The sequence below is a fragment of the Opisthocomus hoazin genome, chromosome Z (assembly GCF_030867145.1).
Source record: "Opisthocomus hoazin isolate bOpiHoa1 chromosome Z, bOpiHoa1.hap1, whole genome shotgun sequence".
NCBI classification, from domain to species: Eukaryota; Metazoa; Chordata; class Aves; order Opisthocomiformes; family Opisthocomidae; genus Opisthocomus; species Opisthocomus hoazin.
The window spans coordinates 29,180,289-29,204,235 of NC_134454.1; the positions used below are offsets into that span (position 1 = coordinate 29,180,289).

General features: G+C 43.2%; 2 protein-coding genes across 2 annotated transcripts in view; one reads left to right on the forward strand and one right to left on the reverse strand.

Moving 5' to 3' along the window:
- RPS23 (ribosomal protein S23) overlaps nucleotides 1-23,947 on the forward strand; it is a 53,047-nt gene that overhangs the window by 23,899 nt on the left and 5,201 nt on the right. The gene's annotated exons all lie outside the window — the stretch shown is intronic.
- LOC104335472 (V-type proton ATPase subunit S1-like protein) lies at nucleotides 643-18,040 on the reverse strand. The gene is made up of 7 exons (XM_075411104.1): nucleotides 17,659-18,040; nucleotides 11,002-11,042; nucleotides 10,112-10,173; nucleotides 8,120-8,361; nucleotides 3,419-3,469; nucleotides 2,470-2,713; nucleotides 643-1,245 (listed from the first exon to the last, which is right to left on the reverse strand). Exons 1-7 carry the CDS (start codon nucleotides 17,751-17,753, stop codon nucleotides 943-945), a joined length of 1,038 nt encoding a protein of 345 aa, XP_075267219.1. The 5' UTR covers nucleotides 17,754-18,040; the 3' UTR covers nucleotides 643-942.

Here is a 23,947-nt window from a genome sequence, read left to right on the forward strand (position 1 = left end):
AATTTCCAAACTCTGACTCTAACAGAACAAAGGATGAGTGGGAAAGCAGTATCTTTAAGGCTCGGAGTGAAAATTTTATCACAGTATCCTTTAAACTGCTAGCAAGCTTCCACCACTTTATTTATATGTATTTTCATTTACAGCACTGGCTGTCTCCATTCAGGTAAAATTCGCAAGGGAGACTGATGGGATTTGATAGAAAAGAAATTAACCTAGAATTACAGGGTACAATGCTCATAATCCGTCTTTTGGCATGGAGTTGAGCCGGGAAGTTAAGGGTAAGCCTTTGACCAGATGTCTACTGTTCTCCCACTAGATCCTTACAGTAAGCCTCCAGCTTAGACAGAGAAATGTATCAAAATGCTGTTGTACTGGAGCCATCATTATTTCATCAGTGTAGTGGATAACACACAGCTTATATGGTTCTGAAGACTCCAAAGAAGGAAAAGCACTTTATGAGGACAAAGAGGAGAGGATGTAATTTGAAAAATAAAAGGAACACATATACTGAGAAAGGAATGGATGCTATTTTGGAAGGATAGATCAGGGTGGGTGAAGCAAATATAAAACCAAGAAAAATCTTGCCTTCTGAAAGAATAAGCATAGAGATTTTTTTTTTTTTCACAATTTTTGTATCTTTATTTAATTTCAAAGGCTCCATTACTGAAGCCAGTAAGCTGGCTGAAAAGATGGGTATTTTGGTTTTGCACTAGAGGAATAAACTCCCACCACATGAAATCTCTTACTCATAATGGAAATCTTTTTTCTCTAATTTCCCAAGGCATCTTTCAGATGGTTATCAATAAATAACAGACAGTAACTGGCTAGACAGTCTGTTACCTACTTTTCCTTTCATCAGTTGGTGAAAAGTCTGCACAAACTACATACAACAGTGCCAGCAGAAGAAAATACCACTTGTTTCACTGAGACAGATGCATACTGCTAAATGTAGATTTTGCAGAACTGCTGGTTTCTAAGTTCGTAGGACTCATTCCCACTGCTTCTCAGTGGCTCTTTCTCATCCCCTATGTCATTGTCTCTCATCTTTGCAAAATAGGCAGGAGAAGCTTTGCATTCGTAGAGCCTGTCAAGAGATTTCAGGTGGATCAACATATGAAGAGCATAGGCAAGAACCAGCAGCAGAATCAGCGACATAACCAATCCCATAAGTATTGCTGGAGAGAAAAAGGATGCACAGTCTTTTGCATAGGCAAAATGTCCTTCTTGAACGTTAAAACCTTGAATCTACAAAGAGAACAAAAGGGCTTATATTAAAGTATTTGCTGTCTTGGTTACAAGTAACTTCATGAATTTCCTCCTGATGCCAGTAAGAATTTTTAATTTAATATCTGCTTACAGCAAAATTTTATCTATCAGTGCTAGCTAGAATTAATGTTCAGAGTTTATTCAGGTCAGTCTTCTAGAAACTGCCAGTTATTCTAACCCCAGTCACTCTGCTTCCCAAAGGATTTGCAATTGTGTTTTAAACAAAATCTTCTATGACCACTCTTGATAACCCAGCAATATTTAATTGTAAGCATGGTACCTGTCAAGTTAACGGTGCATTTCCAGCATCATTTACTGAGAATCTCCAGAGTCTCTGTTTCAAACTGCATGAACTTCCACATGACAAACAAGGAAATATTCTCAATTGCCTACCCTTATGCTAGATTTTTCTCATGAGATTCAAGTGTGCGGTATACGACAGCATGAGCTAAACTACATGAAGCTGCATTCAACCACGGCCAATACCAGCACGTCTTACTTGAGGCTTCCGTTCCAACATGAAGGTTACCACACTGGTATTCAGGAAATTGACTGTCTGCTTTACTAAATCGGTCCACAGGCACTGATCACATGGTGAGAGAAGGGAATTCAGCATTTCCCCTCAATGCCCTTTTTCAGTTATTTACGCACTATGATTTAGGTATCTAAAAGCAAGATATCCTAGTCCAGTTATCTCAAGGCTGCCTTATTGCCAAATACAGAAAAATAGGCACTTTCAGAAGATGATTAATCTCATTCTAAAACAAGGACTTGGTCAGAGGAATTATCCACTCACTTTAAAGGCAGGCTGGGGTGACTATAATCAGGGCACAAGGTTAAAATTACTAGGCATCAAAAATTAAGTGAGGTGAATTCAATGCTTGGTGACTGATGCTGTTACTGATGCCAGGTTTAAGAGCCCAGCTCAAAGAGATGTAACACTGAGTTAAATTCACTCCTCTCACTAAAAAGAAACCCAAGCAAGCAACTACAGAAAATCTATACAGCCTTTCATTTCCCTTGGCAGGAAGATAAGTATAGTAATTTAACTCTTCATTTCTATTTCAAGTTCCATGGAGATCCTGTAAATGGTACATGGAAGGCCATTACATGGCAGTGTAAGGTCATTCACTTGGCAGTGAAGTGCAGAATTTCCCACTGGTCTACCTATGGGATCCATTTGGCTTAATTCCATGACATTACCTGGAAATCAATAAAAGTGACTTCCCAAAGCTTTGAAAGATCATTTGCAGAGCTGGGTACGAGCAGGGCATCGTATCTCCGCAAGCTGCTCACATGTTCACCGTGGTAGGAGTAACTTGCCGGTGCATATATTCTGGTTGCATTAAACGTCGCTTGTACGGAGTGGTTGTAAACAAGTTGCAGTCTGTGTAAATTGAACCAGTTCTGAATAGACAGCTGGTAATAGCTGGTTGTTAGTAAGAATCTGAAAATATTGCATGAGAAAAAAAATTAGTAAGGAGGCAAGTCTACCTAAGAGCTGAACTATTAAATTCACATGTTGAACAATCTTAGAAGGCACACTGGTATCACCAGAGTTTCATCTAGTTATATCAGTGGGAGCTCTAGCTCCTTCTGTTGAGTCTGGAAAATGATTCGAGTTTCTTCATTGTTGCAGCCGAAGGAGTTTGCTGCTTTCCCACACAGTGCAAGGAAAGGTGAGAGATTTTTCCTAAATGACCGAGAAAAATCTATTTGGAACAATGATATTGTACTTCAATCCAAGATATAGAAAACTATTTATCAAGAAATTCTGTTTTCTTTGATTGTCAAGAAGCAAACAAAAAGCAGGTCACAGCCTGGCATCTAAGCAGCCCATGCTATCAGTTCTTGCAGCAAAATTCCCCTTTTTTTAGCAAAAATCTCAGACATGGGAAGATTCTATGCAAAAGAAGTGACCTGAACTTTTCTCATGAACCGAAAAGTCAACACAGAAGAAGAAATGCCTTAATAAATCAAGGCAGGCAAATGACAGACCTATTAAAAGCCAGTGTCTTGATTATACAATCAACAGTTCTGTCACATTATTTTTGTTTACACAGATTCTCCTCCAACAAATTGCACAAGCAACTGCATAACAATGGCTACTATCATGTGATTATCTAATGTTTTCTTTATCACATAAACTTACCTAATAACAAGTCCCTTTAGATTGCCAATGTCACCAAACTTCAGAGAAAGCCTAGATCAAAAAGCAAGAAATGTCAGGCTAGATAAAAACTTCAGAAATCTTAAGAGAAAAAGATTAAGCATAGTTACACATGGAGCCTTATTCTCAGTATACCTTTGAATTCAATGGGAAAAAAAAAATGGAAGGATTATATCTTCTTCCAGTGAAATCCAGCAGTTCAGCTGCTAATTTGAAGGAGGCCTAGACTACCTAGAAAGAAGAGAACCGCATGCTCAGCTTTCAAAACAATTCAGTTCTGCTGCTTCCAGTATCACTGACAATTAGGTTCATTTGATCTGCGTTCTCCTTCTCAAGCCATGATATCTTAGTCATGAATTACCTCTGTATGTCATTAGAAAGTGTACACAGCCATATTATTCTCATCTTTTTAGATCATAGAATCACAGAATCATAGATTGGTAAGGGTTGGAAGGGACCTTAAAGATCATGTGGTTCCAAACCCCCTGCCATGAGCAGGGACATCTTCCACTAGACCAGGTTGCTCAAAGCTCCATCCAGCCTGGCCTTGAACACTGCCAGAGAGGAGGCAGCCACAGCTTCTCTTGGCAACCTGTTCCAGTGTTTCACCACCCTCATGGTGAAGAATTTCTTCCTAATTTCTAATCTGAATCTGCCCTCTTTTAGTTTACAGCAGTTCCCCCTTGCCGTATCACTACACACCCTTGTGAAAAGTCCCTCTCCATCCTCCCTGTAGGCCCCTTCAGGTACTGGAAGGCTGCTACAAGGTCACCCCGGAGCCTTCTCTTCTCCAGGCTGAACAGCCCCAACTAGAGCATAAGAAATACAGATGGAATTTGAGTTCCAGTGTCACACATGTGCATCATCAGAGCAATATAAATACACTGCCTCTGAGGCAGCTCCACAAATCTTGCCTGTGGTGAGCATGAGCACCCGAAGTTTACTGAAGTGGAAGGCCCTAGCAGGTTAATTATAAACTAATGCATGCTCTACCATCCGTCTACCATCTCTGGAATTAATGTGTTGGAGCACTGCATGATTAAGTGGTACACTTTTTTTTTGGCTTAACAATAATATTTTGCCTCTTAAAATCTGCATAATAGGTTCTCACTGCTGACATAACATTTTCAGACTAAGCTAGAGACAAAACTGAGTGAAACCACAGAGCATCTGAAAGACTTCTGAACCTAAACCTGAAGAAAATAAAAAAAACAGCCAGCCCTGTGATTTCAGATAAGATCTAGAATTTTTCTTGCACCTTGACTAACATTGGTCCAATAAGCCAGGACACTGAATCTGGACTGTCCCTTGCGTTATCACAAAGGGAAATCATAGACAGGTGAGGACTAGACACAGGCAAATACAGCACTAAACTCAGTGGCCTGATCCAGAATTTGGTGCACAAAACCCCCCACAGACTGGATTCTTGTATTCGTATAGCAAATGTATTCATATAGCATATGTATGTTCAGTGCCAAGTACTTTTTCCTGGCTCCAGCTACTTTGCATTTATGAGACATTCTAGAGCAGCTTGAAAGCTGAACCAAAGCCACAACAGAGTATTGTCTTAACAAAGAAGGCTGGAGAAGGGAGAAGGTTAAGGGACTTTCCTGGCGTGAGAAAAACTGGGTAATGCATCATATGAGCACCCAGCCATCAACTGACATAATTTAGGTCAGTCCTTAATCCTGAGATTACAGAGAAACATTCAAGCCAGTTCTTCCCTTTCTTCTCTGCTACAGTCAAATGCAGGTTGATAGAAAATCTAACCCAAGACCTGTGTTTGGCAATTACGCTGAGTCTAATCCTGACTCGTGAGCCCAGATTATCCATCTTCCTATCTGTAGAGCATGATTTCTACATATAGGGACTTCAATCAGTACTTAGATGCTGTCAGTCACAATGGATGGACGGATACTTGAAAAATACAGTTTCCTACGACTCAATACACGGAATCTAGCAGAGATGTCACAGATCTGTTCACGCAACCTGTCAAATGTCCTGACAAACTTCTCCTAGCGAGAGCTCATAATAAGACAGGGCTATCTTGGTTAGGATTCTGGAGCGCATTCAAAGTGCAGGAGTCAGTGGGACTAGTATTTCTCAGTGCATCCCAAGTAAACAAAGTATAGAATATGCAAGAAAGCAAAACCATTGTGAAGGGGTATCGTTATCCCCTCTCTCTCCAAAGAGAGAAGGAGAAAAGGCACAGTAGCCACAGTACACCTCTTGACCCCAGCAAAAAAATGCCAGCCTCAGCTTCAAACTAAGTGTCAAGGTCCTGCTTGCCTTTAGCAGCTATGTCCCTAGTTCCGAGGCTCCTCAGAAAGCCATGGGAGAAACAAAACAAAAGATCAGAAGATATGTCAGGTGAGATGGCTCTGGACCCATAGATTTTGAGATCAAATGTCAGATATGGTGAAACACTGCTAAAAGGCATGTCAAGGCTATGCTGTAGCGTTGTTCTGCTTCCTAACTCTTCCTGCAGCTTTTTTAATGAATACTGTGTTTTATAAACTCCCAAGTTTCTTCCAACTCGATCCATCAAGCAGAATACACAGCGCTGTGGTGGGCTGACCCCAGGCAGCAGCCAAGACCCAGGCAGCAGCTAACTCACTTCCCCCCCCCCCCCGCCCCCAGCAGGAGAGGGGAGAGAACAGGAAGAGCAAAAGAGAGAGAACCCACGAGTCCAGACAGAGTTTAATCAGTGAAGGGAAGAGGGGGGAAAAAACATGAAAGTTTTGCAAGGGCAGTCACTGACCTTCTCCCACAAGCAGACCGATGCCCAGCGAACCTCTGCACAATGGCCACCCTGGAAGACACAACCCCTACTCACTTCTTCTTCCTCCACCCGTTTTTATTGCTGAGCATGACATCATATGGCAGCGAATATAACTTTGGCCAACTTGGGTCAGCTGTCCAGGCATTGTCCACTCCCAGCCTCTTGCCAGCCTCAACCTACTTGCTGCAGGGGCAGAGAGACAGAGAAAGCCTGGACGCTGTGCAAGCACTACTCAGCAGCAGCCAAAACACTGGTGTGTTTGTCAGTCAACACAGTTTTAGCCACAAACCCAAGACACAAGAATTATCTCCCTCCCAGCCAGAGCCACGACAAGTCCTAATTTCTTAGAACTCTGTATTTACAGAATGAAGCATCCACTACTGTAATCAAACTACAGAGGTACCTGTGACATCAGAGTAGCCTGCTCAAATCTAACAGTCACCATACAGCAGCTCTGGCAGGAGCTTGCAGTCCACCACTGCACTGTCTTTCTGATTTTTCAGGCCTTATGAACAACTATAAAACTACACTTCGTGTTTTGAAACTTACTTTTGCACGAGTATATTTTCTATTAGGTTACAATTGTTACTAATAAGACTAAGATTGTCTCTGAACTGCAGACCAGAACAGAAGAAGGAATGTTTGGTGTTTTAACACAATATTACTCCATTCTCTACCTCTGCCTTTGAAAACATAGTGGTGCATTAGTTCATACGCTGATGACGTAAAACTCAGACTGCCTTGTTGAATACTATGATACCACAGGCAGAAAACCTGGCTTCTTTTTCAACTATACTTTTAGTTTTCTTGTAACCTCACTAAAATTTCTGTGCACCTTGGGTTATTCTTCACAGATGTATAATCAAAAGCGGTAACACTTAACTTTCTGTGGAAACATCTTTAGATATACAGGTGAAATGTTGTATAGGAAATGAAGCTGCTGGGTTTGTTATTTATAACATTGTCATGTTATTTTTATTCTCGTGTGTCATTACAGATTTAAACTCCATTTATGGAGTAGACTCAGTGCCCATGTTCAGCACATGCCCAGTTGGGTATCCACCTCCTAATTTTCAGACTCTTGCCTACCAGAGTGGAATCAATGACCAGATAATAGACATGAAGCCACCCAGCACACTACATGGAGGGAGAGAAGTGGTCAGGTACACTGTACAAGAACCGAAAACCTACATGCATATTCATTATGGCCATGGGAGTGAAGGATTTTCGATCCAGTTAGGTTAATACATAGCCCTCACTCAGACTCAGCAGGAGCAAAGCATTGTGCTATTCACAGTGAAGAAATTCATGACAGACTGGGATGCAGAGTACAGGTTTTTGGAAACTTTTCAGGTCACATGCAAACCTGTAGTGGATTTGCTCCTTGGCGTCAGTAACTCACAGATGACATCCTGGGACTTGGGGCTACCTAAGTCTGTTTCTAAACACGTATCTGCATCTAGTACCGATGGTTTACACTACTGCTGACACACATCCTATGAAGGGATAAGCAGTCATGCATGGTCAGCCCCAAAGGCCACATATTCAGCACAGGATGCACTTGTCCTGTCTCACAAGTAGCTAAGTAAAACAGCTAGAGACTAAAGAGATCAACAGCTTCAGCCTCACAGGCAGTAAGTGCAAAACTGGCTGGCCACAAGGACTGACTACAGCACTGCAAGAGATGCAGACACCTAGGTACATCTATGCGCCCCGTGAAAGACTGGTCTGAAAGTATCTAACCCATGCTGCCCCGCTGCCTGCAACGTCAGGACATTATAGGAAGGATCTTGCCCCAGGGGCTCTACACCACACAATGCAAGGATTGTTTCCTTCAGCATACATTTACTAGACTTGTTATCTGGTACGAGTTCCATTGGCAGAGTAGAATGCCACTTTACATTGCATTATCTTCACTGCAGTTTGAATCTCCAACATCCACTGTTGCATGGACTCCAAACACCTTCTCTGTCAAATCCAGCTGCGTGTGGTTTTCAAACTTAATCATGATCCTCTTGGCCCAGAAGAGAATGCAGGGGATGCCATTTACTGTGACGTTGAGAGGGCTGTAGTGGCTGTGGGTGAACGGCCTCCGGGATGCTCTTTCCCCCTGTCCTTTCCTGCTCAAGTTGTAGCTGACAACCTGATGGACCACATAAAAGATCAGTATCAGAAGATGTTTATTTCAGGAGATACACTCTCCATTCTACCAGAATAAATGAGGCCAGCACTTGGGGAGCACCAGCGGATCGAGTTCTCAGCCACAGCAGTACTGAACTGAGGAAGCAGAGAAATCTCTGGCTAATCCCTTCCCACTACAGAAATGGCACTGTACAGACCACTAGCTCCAGCACAACTGGCCAGAGAGCCAATATAAGTTATATTTATTCTGCTAGGCTAGTACTACCACTGGGGAAGACCACACTCTTAACATGCTCCCATCTCACCACAGAGCTGCCCAATATAAAAAATCAAAACAAAGCTAGAATCATAAAGTGCTCACCTCAGCAGAATACTCTCTAGGACAACAGTAAGAACTACTTCAACACACTAAAGAGGGCTCAGCTTGGGCCACGGACACAGCCCACCACAATGAAAGGACACTAGGCAGCCGTCCAGGTGAAAGGAATGTCCAAGTCTACATCCACCTGCAGACAGATTGGCTCCTGATCACTTTAAAATCATGAAACTGCCTACTGCAGAACAGGACGGCTCAAGCATGGGTCCCTACCTTTACAAAATCAGTCATTCACAAGATTAAAACCTGGGGACTGCATCTTCCATGTCATCTGTACATATGAGAAAAATGCTATCCCTTCTAAGCCAAATTTCATGGCAAAAGGAGGACAATTTGGCTGTCAGGCAATATAATCTGAGACAGTGAGATAGGGCTCAGAAAGGACTTCAAAATTTAACTGTTTATTTAATTTCCATCTTTCAAACTCGAATTTCCAGACACCAGCTCTTTCCCATTTACACATACGTCCTATCCGAACATGATAACATATACAACATCTGCTTGGCTGTTTTGCATGTTATGACTAAGCAAGTTCAAATCATGTACAAACACGAGAGGTATTCTGAGTCCCAGTCATAAACAGCATCTTAACAGGCTCCAGAAGGGATGCGGCTAAGCCCCAAAGCCTTGTCTTGGCTTACAGAGAGATTTTTTTTTTCTGCTCAGATTAGCAAATCACGTCTCCCAGCTCAGACCCTGAAAGGCCCCTTTTGATACTTGACCTTACACATGGCACAAGACCGCTTTAGGATTAAAATTAGTACGCACTCACAGCAACAGGCTGAAAGCAAGATAAGATCATGGTCAGAAAACAAGATGCAACAGCCACCAAGAAATGCGGATTATGACTGTCATCTGTATAAATGATACGGCTGTCTTCTCAGATGACAGAGATTTAATCTACATATTAGATTCCATAATTCACGGGGTTTTTGATAAGGAAGCCTTTTATGTTCAGTTATTGACAAGACCTACAGGCTGGACTCAGAGAAAACTCCCACTAAATTTGAACTATCAGCAGTTTTGCTTCAGTCATTCTCATAGTATCAAGTGATATAAACAAAATACTGGCCGCAGCAGTCAAATGGCACTGTACAGAATATGGATGATGAGGTTTGGTTCTTTCAGTAAGAACCTGTGCCCAAACCCGCTGTCAGCCAGCACCAGCAACGGCAACGGAAGTCTCACCTTACTTCTCAGAAAAGCAGAAGGTATCTTGTACAGCAGGTGGTGAATCAGCACCACATCACAATGAAGTAGATAGTTCTGTTGGCTACTTCCTGTAAATAATATATTATTTAATTGACTAATCCAAATTAAAAGACCTCAGTGTGCCATGAAAAAACTTGACAGATCCAGTTCCTTCAAACATTACCTGTGTAATTGCTACTTGATTTACATTAAATTTTGGCTTCACACCACCATCATAACGTCTACCTGCAGAAGAAAGTGTTTTATTAGCCTACAAAGAAAACATCCAATCATTTATAAAAGCATAATCTTGCACGTTCTTACGCAAACAATAATTACCCCTGCACAAAATGTGTATTTCAGAATACCTGATTTTGTTTTGGAAAAGACTTGGATTGGTTCAAATACCGCCTTCAATACATTGATTTTCTAGTTTATTTTACCTTATTCGTACCACAAGGTTTCTGTTTTATTCATTGAATATCTTGTCACCCTTAGTGGGAAGAACTCCAGTGCTCAAAAATGACAGCATTCAGCCTATACATGTACTCATTCATCCCAAACACACTTAAGAAAAGCATCTTCTTTCTTCATACAGCAAACTCTATTGTCAAAGGGTGTGTGTTGAATTGCATGGCAGAAGTGTGTACCTATGGCTGGGAATTTTTCCCTGCACTGGGCAGAGATGGGAAGCTGTGACAAGTAACACGTTGGCCTGACTGCTTGCCAAGAGAGTGAAGTTTCAGAGGTGACAGATCATTTCATGGACACTCTCACAGCTCCATATGCTTCAAATATTTAACTCTGCTTTTATTTGGGAAAAAAGAAAAAAAAAGAGTGAATACTTCTTTCTTCCACATTCTCACTGTATCTCAGAGTCAGTCCGTAAATGATTATTTTAACTAGGAAAATTCTTTAAAGGGTATTTTTTAAAGAGGGATATGCATTAAGAACACATCTGACACAAGAGTCACTAAAGCCAACCGAAGCAACATGTGGGAATGAAGATCTTTCACAGCTACACTAACAGAGCCAGTATCCTGCCATTCAGCCCACTGGAAAAAAATGTCTTACCATTTCTTTGCAGAGAATCCTGATCTGAAAATGCACGTGAACTAGAAGAGAAGAGAAAAATGTTTACTGTACAGCATCTGGATTTAAAGTCTGCAGCAAGTTTACTGGGGAGAGCTCCTGTTCCTGCTTCATTCAATAAAACATTCAAAACATAACTCAGATCCTTGGCTGGTTAATGTCACAGGAAAAGGGCAAATTAATCCCAAAGCCAGTGTAACCAGGCTAAAAATGCCTCATTTTCAGAGATCCCTCAGGCGGATCAGCCCTGCCAAGCACTCCCATGTCCTTACCATACTGACTAAAGGTTTCATTACTCCTCTCGTCTCTTTCCATGGGACATCAGTTCTGGGTGAGAGATGGAACCGTTTCCAGCCCACAAGCAGGGGAACAAAAGGATAGCACTGCACCATCCTCAGTCCCCACGGATGATCAGAAACAACACACTGCATTCCTCCAGCATAGAGCAAATGCACTGAGCCAGTATGCCATAAGTCCAGATGTACAGCCATCTAAAATCAGCTCCCAAATGGTTCCAGGCAATCCCATATCCCATGGAAGGCAGCTGCAAGGTAAGGAGCAAATGAAGCACATCTCAAGTTTAAACTCCCAGGGTCACGGAATTTTCAGCCTTTGATTTTCTTCTTTGGTATAATTTAGAGGTAGGTCTTCAGCTGGTGCAAGTATGATATGCTTTCTTGAACTAGAGAATCAAGCCCAGTACATTCACATACATCACCAGAAGACTTACAAGATCAAAGCCCAAGAAACCAGGCTTTCCCTTAGGACCACTCCCTGAGTCACAGGAACACCCTCCTGCTCCCTGCACACCACGGCAGCTTCCTTGGGGCCTGCCTCCTCCTACAGCACCTTGATCTACTGGTCTGATGCGACGTGTCCACTGCTTAAGTCTGCCGCCAGCGGTCCGAGCAGGAGAACGCACCAGCCCTCCAGCACTCACAGCTGAGCATCGTCCCACAGAGACCCTGCACACTCTGCCCCACGCCTGCCTGCACCGTGCCGTAAGCAATGGCAGGGATGGAGTTGCCCCACAGCCACTTCACATGGAAATACAATTCGGTCTTCTTTTCTTGCCTTGTTTGTTACTGCCTTTCTAATCCACCACAAAAGAAAAACACTTGAAAAGATACACACAAAGACTGGCACGTAAGGACTAGGACTAAAAGCAGTTTTCAGTACCCACGTGTAAATCGTATCACAGAGGCAAGCCTTGGCCTCACAGAGGAGCCCCTGAACAGCTGATGAACCCACTGCCCGAGGGACTCCCTGGGCAGGGGGATCTGTGCCACTCACTACCAGGTACTGCAGGAGTGGTCCCAACCTAATTTCCATTATGGCTTGCCCTGCCTGCTGCCATGCCCACGCGGCTCTGGCAGTCAGAGAGTTCGATCACAATGAACCTGGCTCGCCTGAAACCGACGTCAATGTTACCAGCTTCAGCAGAGCCCAGATTCCACATGCAAGGGCAGGTGGCTCTTTCTTCTGATCAGTGTCTCTCTGGCGAGAATGTCCTTTCACAGCACACTCTCTGCTGCCATGAACTGATTGGCTGTGTCCCCTTGCAAACTCCTCAAACCCAGAAGGCAAAATGGACAAAGCGGATTCTGTCTTCCACCTTGTCGCTTTGCCATCAAACACCAGGTCTGACCAGCAGCTTTGCTCCAGACCATCGGGAAGGCTGCTCATTCCCTTCAGCAACCAGGGCAATAAAGCAGAAGACAGTCTCCAGACAAAACGTAGCACAGCACAAAAAGACAGCTAGGCTCTGCAGCACCACAGCAGTGACTGTGATCTGAGCTGAAAGAACCTTGGAAAGATCTTACATTCAAAAACATTCTATGTAGGAACACAGTTTAAAATCAATCTGGCAGTTTTATTTACATGCAGTGCAACCAACTTTCTCCCCAGATGTAGCTGTTCCACCCCATTGGCTTCCAGGGGGCTGCACGCTCCGAGTGGGTCCCACATTCTCCCGCTGCCCTTTGGGTGCCAGGGTTAGTGCTGGGCTGAGGTCTCCAAGCTGCTGAAAGGTCTCATGCCAACAGTGAGCAGCCTTCAGAGACGGGTGGAAATCATCCTTATTTTGACAGATAGATAGATAGATAGATAGATAGATAGATAGATAGATAGATAGATAGAGGTTTGTTATTCAATCCAGTCTTGTTTTTCTTTTCTAGTCTTCTTTCATGACCAGTTGTGCTTTTGGGCTGGAAATGGCAATTTTGGGGCACTTTTTCATTATAATAGCTACAAAAATGAGGCACACCAAAAGGAAATTAACGTGAATTATTTAGTTAATATACCTAAATTTAGATTTAGTTAAAATTTGTTATAATTTAATTATACTTTAATTATATTTAGTGACCTCTGTATATATTTAGTTATGCTTAATTATACTTCCAGCTCCTCCCTACATACATAATTAAAAGCTCATAGCACATGTCATACTGTAACTGGGCAGCTGGCAGCCAAGCACCAGCCAGCCACTCGCTCACCCCTCCCCTTTCCTCCAGTAGGATGGGGGGCAGAAATGGACAAAAGGGGAAACTCATGGGTTGAGATAAAGACACTTTAATATGACAACAAAGGAAATACTTATAATAGTAACACTAATAATGAATATGCAAAACAAACTATATACAATACAATTTTCTCACTGCAGATGACGGATTTCGCATCGAGTCCCCGAGCAGCAGCTGCGGAACCCGTGTGTTTCCTGGAGGTCACAAAATTTGTGGATTTCACGAAACTCATGAATTTCACATAACTTGCCAAACTCATGGAAAAAAGATCAAAATCCCAGAAAAGTTCAAAGTCCCAGACAAGTGAGGATTCAAACTCCTGGAAATGAGGGGAAAAAAAGGATTCCTGCCCTCTCCCTGGCCAACCCCATTCATACACCGAGCATGATGTCTAGGGTATGGAATATTTCCACTGGCCAGCTCGGCTCTGCCTGGCTGTGCTCCCTCCCAGCTCCTGCACGCCTGCTCATGAGCTGAATACGAGAAACCAGAAAAAGTCCTCGATTTCATAGCAACAACTGAAAACATCAGTGTTACCAACATTCTTCTTGTACTAAATCCGAAACACAGCAGCTACTGGGAGGAAAACTAACTCTACCCCAGCCGAAACCAGGACAGCCCATTACTCCAGTTTGGAAACCACCATGCCTTAGTGTGCAGACTAAAACATCAGGATGAGAGGAGACTGACATAAAATTGTGTAATTTATTTCTTCAGTGGACTTGAAAGGTTTTTATGTTGTTCTGGAAAGAGGAAGGGTTATTTTTGTTTTCATGATTGTCAATTAAAAAAAAAAAAATCATTAGCTAGCTTCCCATCTGGGATAAGGCTAATACCATGGTCATGCCAACTACATCACCTTGAGAAATGCTAATCGGTAGGCAGCACCAAGGCTTGAGGAGAGCTTGCAATGAATACTTAAGGCAAAACTCATTGTGAACGGCCCTGTGGAGTTATGTCCTGAGCAGAATGGTTACAACCGGCCCCCACGCAGCACGCAGGCACAGGTTGGGTGCTTGTGACAATGCAGTTGGACTCCTCTACGTCACATGTAAAACCACAGCAATGAGCATCCTCATTGCTCCAGAAGAAATGTCAAGTTTCTGCTCTCCGCACAAAGATACTCAAATATAGATGAATACACACAGCTAATAAAATACTCATGGCTTCATGGGGAATGCAGTGGAGAGAGTGACCCAGGAACCACCACTAAGTACCACAGTATGACAAATACGCTCAGCCACATGGCAGGCACTCTTGGGAGGCAGACGGAGCCATGCAGGTGCTCCTTACTCCATTTATTAGCAATGCAGGCTGCCTCCTTTTCTCCTGCGCAATGCATGCAGCCCTGCTCGAGAAAGGAGAGGCAAAGCCAGCACAGCAAGGTTTGCAGTCTTTGCTTCGTCTTACCAAAGCTAGACTGCGATGGCACAGATACTCTGTTCAGTGGTGTAAAGGAAGGATGGCCTCCTGGTATCTGAGCAAGCACAAGTTGATGTTGATGTTACCAGGTCTGTCAGCTGCCTTTGACACTCATAACCCTGAGTTGTCACAGAAGATGTGTGACAGGAACGGGCGGCCTTCAATAGCCATCCTGCTGTCAAATCCACAGACTTTCCAATCAAAAGGTAAGCTAGGGAATTCACTGGCGATCTCTGGAAGAAAGGACCTTTTGACTTCATCTGGAGCATGTTTCATAGAATGAAAGCATTGTAAGAAGAAATGGGAAAATAACAGCACATGAAAAGTATGTATTCCCTCTTTTATACAAAAATGTTAAGCATACGTATAGGCGACAGGAAACTAGCTAGCACTACAGCCTTCTTCTCCACTGCCTGCAAAACTATCAGCAAACAGTGGCTACACCTGAAATCAGTGACAGCAGATCATCTTTAGCATCTTTAGAGACTAGACTACTTAAATTTATCTTTCTTTTTGCAGCCACTCTGCCTTAAAACTTCAAATTCAGTTGCACGCATGTTATATGCTTTGATGACTAATATTTTTCCTTACCAATTTGTAAATAACTAGCCTAGATATGTATGTTTTGTGTTGAATGTACCACACCGAGTATGTCAGGAACCTAGATGAAATTGGATTAGCCCTAATACAAAGCACCAGGATGACTAATCACTACGTAAAACCCAGTTAAATAAGATTATAAGTATAAAGAAGTGTAAATTCCTTCTTATCAGATGACATTATCCATCTACATAAGATATTCAAGCATAGCTTGTTTGTCTGAAAAAGTTCATACAGGCTCCAGCCCTTAAAGATTTTCACGTTAGCACTCTTTCGCCCACTCAGACGAGCCGCGTGAATAAGCCTGGCACTCAACAACGATGGAGTGTGGAGGCCACAGACAGTTTTCACGCCATCGGGTTAAAGCAAGCTGTATTCACACCGTCTTTTACTCTTCATGTTGCTGCTCTGACAAACTGCATCAGAAGGCAAAAATGCGCTCTACTGCAGTATTTCCATTACTCCAGAATTATCACCCTAATACCAATATCGTCCAGCTGCAGACTACCTCACTGGCTGCTGAACTAGTGCCAATTAATTTATGAAGCATTTAATTGGAAAATAATATATGAATCTTCAAACACGCTGAAAACAAAGTTATGATGAAAGGTGATGAATGCTTGCTGAGCGTCTGGTAGCAATTAACCGGTTGCAGTCCTAGGGACATTGGTGTTAAGTTATTTCAATGAAGATATTAAAATTATAAATGTGTAAGCCTGGGAGCCCAGATTCAGGGCAAAAGCTAGTTCCTTCTAAGAAACATCCTAACAAAAAATTTTACTAAGTTTCAAATGTATCTATTTAAGTTCTATCATTAGGAAATACCTACAAAAGCCCACGACTCCTATAGTTTTTAAATTCTAAGTATTCTCTGTCATGTTTTGGTAGCCTCATGTGTGATTTGACACAGGGAGACAGATTTACATCATTATTTTACAACGTACTGAGTACTGGCATTTGATCTGCACTTTAAGGGATGTCTGATAAGAACTGGATCACAATGACAAGATACCTCAGCTTTCATTTTTAATACAAAAAAAGAAACGGAGCTCATAGAACTTATAGCAGATTAATGCTGTGTAGGTACATTCCCATCTCCACGGGAGGCAAAGGAAATATCCCCATTCAACTCACTGGCATCAGGACTGCAACTTAATTTCTTAATATTCATTGTAATAAAGTTCATGTAATGCTCCACTGCTTGCTCTCTCTCTGATTTTGATCTGATTGCAGAAAAGTGCAATTATACTAAGAAGACACTCACAAATCTGAAAACTGGCAGAGGAGAACAGCAAGTAAGCTATTTAAATGAAAACATATTGTAGCATTTATCCGTAACTGACTACCAGATTTCTTAATACAAGCTTAAGCAAATTACCACATGTCCTTCTTGCCTTCAACACACAGATTTTACTGCCAGCTGTGATCTTCATCAGCATATTTAATCTGTGTACTATTGGTGACTTTGGGCCATGATTGAACTAATACAGTTTAGGCTGTTTTCACTTTTATAATGCTTGGCTCTAGAAAGACCTCTCTCTTCCCTGCTGTGATCTGGGCTCTCTATTTATATCAGAGAATTAAATAGCACTATAGACAATGATAAATCCAAATCTCTAGTTATTTCTTAAGTTTAATATTTCCTTGCAATATTGAATTCATGCTTCAAATATTCATTCTACATAAGCAGAATGTTTTAGCACCCACATTTCTTGGAGTAGTTTTCACACCCTTGCTGTTGTTCTATATATAACTTCATTTTTACACAGACCAGGGAAAGTCAGTGTGAGAGTCATTACAATGTAGTTAAATATAAGGCAGATGCCAAGAAAACACTCATTTTAAAACTATTTCTAGTATTGTTCATAAAATTATTTTATAATTGCATTTTTAATGCAGAGTAGGCTTCAGATTCAGTTATTTCTGTACTGGCCCCAGGTGTATTCAAACCTGAAAATAAAATTAAAATCACATCCTGACATTCTAAACTGCGATTGAATCTGCTTCCACACAGCACAAATGACCAAACTTCAACATTTAAATCATGCACTCAACTCCACCAACAGATTTTGCAGATATACGCTCAGTTACCGACCTGCCATCCACTGTCACGACCATTTGCTCCACAGACGCTGCGAACCCCAAGTAGAGCAGCAACAGCAGGAAGCTAAGGGCAGCGCTTCTTCCCATCGAGAAGAGAGCCAGTCCCTCCGCACCCAGCACATCTGCTCCTCTGGTCCAGCGGGCAGCCGGGCGCCCGCCCTCTGCCCGGCAGCGTTACGGGCAGCAGACGCAGCAAATCAGGGGCGGGATTTGCCACTCCATCATCATCGGCGCTCCATCACCGCACCGGCATCCAGGGGAGAAACTCCTTGTGCGCTCAGGTTTGTTCTGACGGCGGACACTGGCTGCTGGCACGTTCCAGCCTCCTTGCGGAGTACAGAAATCCAGAGAAATTGTACCAGGATGCGAACTGTTCGCTGCGGAAAAAGGAGATAAAATCAGATGATCTCTCCAGGCTCTAAAAATCGCACTGAAGAGTATTTCTTGTCTGTACTCAACCCTTGCCTTAAAGCAAGGTGAACCTGCTCTTGCTAAACAGTTCTGAAATTTATCCTTCTGTATGACAACCAGAGAAAGAATTACTTGTATTTTGAAGTCTTGTAATACCTTCAGAGTAATAGCATTATCGCCATTTTACAGACGTGAAAGCAGACATAGCAAGCTTATAAGTCAAACATTTGGAAGTGTTTTCCTTTGTTCAGCACTAATTCAGTTTGCGCTTGTCCAGCTTTCTGGCTCAATTGTTCTTATGCTTACAGGTAACTCTCAGCCAGGCCACAGCTGTTAAATGCCCACAGAACTACAGTGCCTCTGCTTCTGGACTGTCAGACAGAGCCACTGAGGTGCATGCACGTCACGGTGAATACAGCTGGCTGGTTCTGGGACGGGTCATTCTCAAAAGGTAAGTGGGTCTCAGGCACCAGTACCTCTTCTGCAGACCCCCTGTCCTCATCAGCCTTCTCAAAACAGGCATCAGCCATGCTCACAATGGCAAAGAAGAGGGGGAGGCACATGAGCTGGCTCCTCAAACCCTGCGACCCACATGCGTTCTCCACACCTTGCTTACTGTGTGCAGCTTGCATTCAAAGCGTTTACACGGGACCAGGAAAGCCGAAATCAGCGTATTGGCTGGTGGACCAGGCGCAATGACAGTGCTCTGCAGCTCGCTGGTGTGCAGCCTGGCCACCTCCACAAGCACAGCCATGGATCTGCGACCAGCCTGGAGGGAACTTCAGGGCCCAAGCAGAAGCGGGCTTTTGGCACCCACCTTCACCGTGGGCAGCCCATTCAGAAGGAAGCCGAGACCGGTGCGTGGCTGACGTCCAGTCACACTGCACCCTTCTCCACTTGAACATCAGCCACAACCTGCTCCTGCTAACATCTGCGTGCATACACCCATCGACATACACACATACCCCACACGCACCCACTGCCTTCTTGCTCGGCAGTGGACGTCGCTTACCTGCTGATGTGATCACACAATAAGCCCTGCTTCACTGACTAAGAGCTCCTGTCTGTTGCATTCCAGATACAAGATAAAGATACTGGCTTTAGCATTGTAACTATTAAAAAGGATTTACTATCTTAATTTTTTTCTTCTTCAGTGACACAGAGAGTATTCGCTAATCTTAAAAACCTCTCAAGAGCTTGTCCTCAGCAGTACTGCTTCTATTCAATTTGAGGAGGAATCCAGATACTTATGTGAGAATCCCAGCTTGAAAAATGAGATCAGGGAGCACAGTGGCAAACAACAATCAGTTGAAAATAATCTCTAAATTTTCCATGAAGCACCAGAAATGTATGATGCTATACTTGGAATAATTATACCAGTACAGACACTTGGCTCAGTCAAAAATTATAAGCTGCCCTAGAAGGAGGCAGAAGTGCCACACACTTTTCTAAAACCTGTGAAGCCACTAATGTCACTGGCCTGTTAAATGCTTTGGTAGTCCTGACCCACAGTCCCTCCTAAATAAGTGGGGGGAAAAAGGCAAAGAGAGGCTTTCTCATGGTGCCTTGAGATTTCATTCATGTGCTGCTGTCCTCTAAGTGTTCTTCATCAGCATGGGAGCATAAGAAAAGAAACAAAAATGCTGAAATACAAACCAGTATGGCACAAATGAACAATGTGTCCTCTGAGGGTAGAGAAAGTGAGAGAAAGAAGTATAAACAACACGAGGCAGGCCACAGCTAAAGCCAGTACAGGGTGAATCCAAGATGATGCCCCACAGTCCACTCTGTGACAACAGAACGTATCTTTAATTGTAGTTTCAGCCTGTGTGTTTCCACAGTGCTATCAATTTCTAGAGGGAATCTGCCTTCTTAGACCACCGTCTCACACAGTCAAAGAGTGGAAAAGTACATGTCAATTTGCTCAGAAACGAAGGGGGCTTTGCAGACAACCAAGAAAACACGTAACATCAAACTGCTAACACAGGTGAAACCAGTACAAATCAGTGAAAATATACTGACTTCCTCACTGTACACTAATACTATGGATGCTGATACTAATTCGCTAATCAGCAGTCATTATGTGATACAATGGTGGAAGCAAAGACCATGAAGAAAAGTCTTTGCTCACCTCTCAACACTTGCTAATAATAACAACAATAACATTAGACCTTTGATACAGTTCTTAAAAATGATGCTTTTTATGGGGTTCAAGCATAAACAGACTGATGTGGCATATAAAAACAAGTAAGATCCACTGCAAGCAAAGAAGAATCCTAACTATTTACTTCATTCTGGTGAAGAATGATGACAAAACTAGTACCTCTACATTATTGAGTTTAAAAAGAAACGTGGAATGGAACCTGTATCACGTTGAAATTAACAAGCAAAGCTTGCTTGGCAACATGCTTCAACTACATACATAGACAGTGGACAACGGGTGAACACAGTATCATGGGCAAAGTGCACATGCTGCTTTACAGAACATATGAGGTCACATCCCACTCCACAAAGGCATCTGATGAACATCCCGCAGGACAAAGTCAACACGGAGTCAACAGTTTGGTTTACATGCTATAAGATGGGCTACAGTGGGCTAAAAGTGGCCATCATTCCCAGTAAAGGGATTAAATTGCTGTTTATCATCATTTTTTCCCAACCTGGCAACAAGTTTTCACTCGTGGTTACTCATTATGCAAAAATCACCCTGTGATGATAAAGTAGCTACGACCTGGTTGTTTTTTTCTTAGTATCACAGTAGTTCAAACTTTTCTACTGCCAGGGAGCTGGCACAGCAGGAGATCTTACCATACTTTAAACACTGTTCTTTTTTTTTGATTTACCTCACAGAAAAGGCAGTTGAGAACGCAGCTGGCAATCATATTCAGCGTAAGGGTTCACAGTTTTGTGAGGTCTGTGAAGCAAACAATCAGAGACAGACAGGTCAGCCAGTCGATGTTGCTGGCATCCCGCACATCCTGCAGTGTGTCACCACAGTCCAGCAAGCCCCCTGCCAAACGGGATGACTACGCGGACACTGACGGAGATCCCGAGACGCCAGCTGCTTTGCCTGACACTGCAATGACTATGCACACACTGAGTTTGCATGCAACGAATGAGACTGCAGACGTGATTTTAAACATGGAAAATTTATCTCTCTGGCTAGCATCTCCTTAGGCAGACAATGGCACAATCTACTTTCAACACAGTTTATAATCACCTTCTGATGGCGCATCAGGTCACCATGAACTGAGCAGCTTTCTAAAATAACAACCCAGCCAAAGTATGAGCTATCAGCCTCCACACAAGGTACTAGCACTCAATACATTATTGCTGGTTTTTCACTTTGAGTCATGGATTGTTCCTCTGATTCAGATGTATTCACAATGCACTGACAATGCAACAGCAGCATGGACAGAAAATTGCCCTTAATATATAGGAAAAGCTTGTCTCAATTCCAAAAAAGTTCTCTCTCTGGGCAACTAACTATCCCACAGGCCTTTAAGCCATCATCTCAAGAACACAGGCTGGGATGATGTAAAAATTACTTCTGTAACAACCCTCTTTCCTGCCTCCCTCCTTGTCACGAATGAGTGGTGAGGTCGCTTAAACGATTGCTCAAAGGTTTTTCAAGAAAAGCCTTTACTGAAAATTTAGAAAATGTGATTTTACAAAGTTCGTTTGCAAGGTTCACTCTATTACTTAATAAATGAATGAAATACGAAATCAAACAGGGGTTTTGAGTAGAAAATTTTTCATACAGAGTGAAATAAAAGTGTAAGGGGATAGACAGACCCTCCCATTGAGCCCCCAGGCTCAGACTGGACCTCCTTGCTTTCTAACCTCCTTCTCAGAGAGGAGCCTGGGTGCAGCTGGATCCAGAACAAGCCTCAGACCACAACGGTTTATGTCAAAGGGATAAGTTTAGCAGCAACTCATGGTGTGTTCATAGTTTAGGGAGAGAGAGAATCACAGAAGTTTAGCAGCACTTAGTCACTGGTTACCTTCACATTTACTGAGTGATCAAAAAGAATTTGCTGTTACAGTCACAGTAACAGAATACTATGTTTTGCATCAATTCACACACACACACACAAAATCATAAATAAACCCCTCGAGTTCAGTGAATACTTCAACGATTTCTCAGCAGGTGAAGGCTGGGTCTCAAGGAGATCAGCCCAGGCTGTTCGTGAGTTGCTCTGAGAGGTGTCCCACTCAGAGGGAGTTACTGAGCACTGCCCGCTGCGGAGCAGAAGAGCTCCAAGGGCCTTCCTTGGTCCCACTGTTTGTAGGGTCTCAAGGAGTCAGTGATTTTCCATCCTGGTCACAATCCACGTGATGCAATCCCGGTATCTGGACAGCAACTACACAACTCCAGTACAACCCGGACTGTACGGTTCTGACATTTGCCAGGCGAGTACAACTCCAGGCATCGGGAGATTCAGGTGCGGTCAGGGAGCGCCTGACCGGCCCAACGCACTGCTCTTGCACAAAGCCAAGGAGAGTGCCAAGTCGTCCCAATTCACTGCCCTCACTCACAGGCAAGAAAAATGGCTAGTCACACCAGCTAGTTATTCCTGCGGTGCAAGCAAGAATACAATACGTTGGCTGGTTCTGGGATTGCCAGGTGTGAGGGGGGGCTGCACCACCACACTTCTACTCCTTGCACTCTCCCAGCAGCCCAAAGGATGCTGCTATCATAAAGGCCTTAGTATAGTCAGAATAGCAGGACTTCGTTGCTTATTTAGCATAAGACTTAGGAAGGTGCTCAAAACCTTTATCTTCAAGCTGCCAAGATGAACAAAAGTAGCCTTTAAACCAAGGGAACTGTCCTTGAAGGAGATAACAACACTCTGAGAAGCATGCCTGGCTTTGGCAAAGAAGTGATGTCCAAGGGTAACCTGTCCTTCATTACAATACATTATAATACTAAAAATCACACCCCCTAGAAGGAAGATCCGTGGACCCCCAATCACTGAACATGCACAGTGTGAAAATACAGACTAAGTGCTGTGTAAATGATCCAACCAGTCATGGGCATGGGACTGCCCCATGGGCTGAAAGTTATGGGTAAGAAATTGAACAAAGGAATGCCTGCTTCGATAGGCGGTGTGCATGTTAGAAGGAGCGATCCCCTGTGCACTCAGCGCCAAATAAAGTAATGTCTGCTCTTTAATGCATCAAGTGTTAGAGTTTTCATCTCGATTTCAGTGACAGTGCCATCCTATCCCAAGAAATCTCCACACAGACCCCAGGTCCTACCACAGCTGGTCTGGACGGAGACTGGGTGAAGATGCTGATCCTTGGTTTACCTTCACGGGAGGGGGGAGAGCAACCACCCAAAAAAAAAAGAACATTAAAAAAACTCATACTGCATTACAATGTAGATCTACCACTGTGCAAGGAGATCCCACCAGAGGGTCTGGTGTGTTTGTTCACACCCACCAGTGTGTTGTGAAGTACCTGCCGTTCAAGTGAGAGAAAGCGACAGGCGCCAAGGCACCAGGCATGGAATCATAGAATCATACCATAATAGGTTGGAAAAGACCTCTAAGATCGAGCCCAACCATCCACCCAACACCACCATGCCTACTAAACCATATCCTGAAGTGCCACATCTACACATTTCTTAAACACCTCCAGGAACGGAGACTCCACCGCCTCCCTGGGTAGCCTGTTCCAATGCCTGACCACTCTTTCAGTAAAGAAATTTTTCCTAATATCCAATATAAAACTCCCCTGGCGCAATATGAGGCCATTGCCTCTCATCCTACCACCAGTTACCTGGGAGAAGAGACCAACACCTGCCTCACTACAGCCTCCTTCCAGGCAGTTGTAAAGAGCAGCAAGGGTCCCCCTCAGCCTCCTCT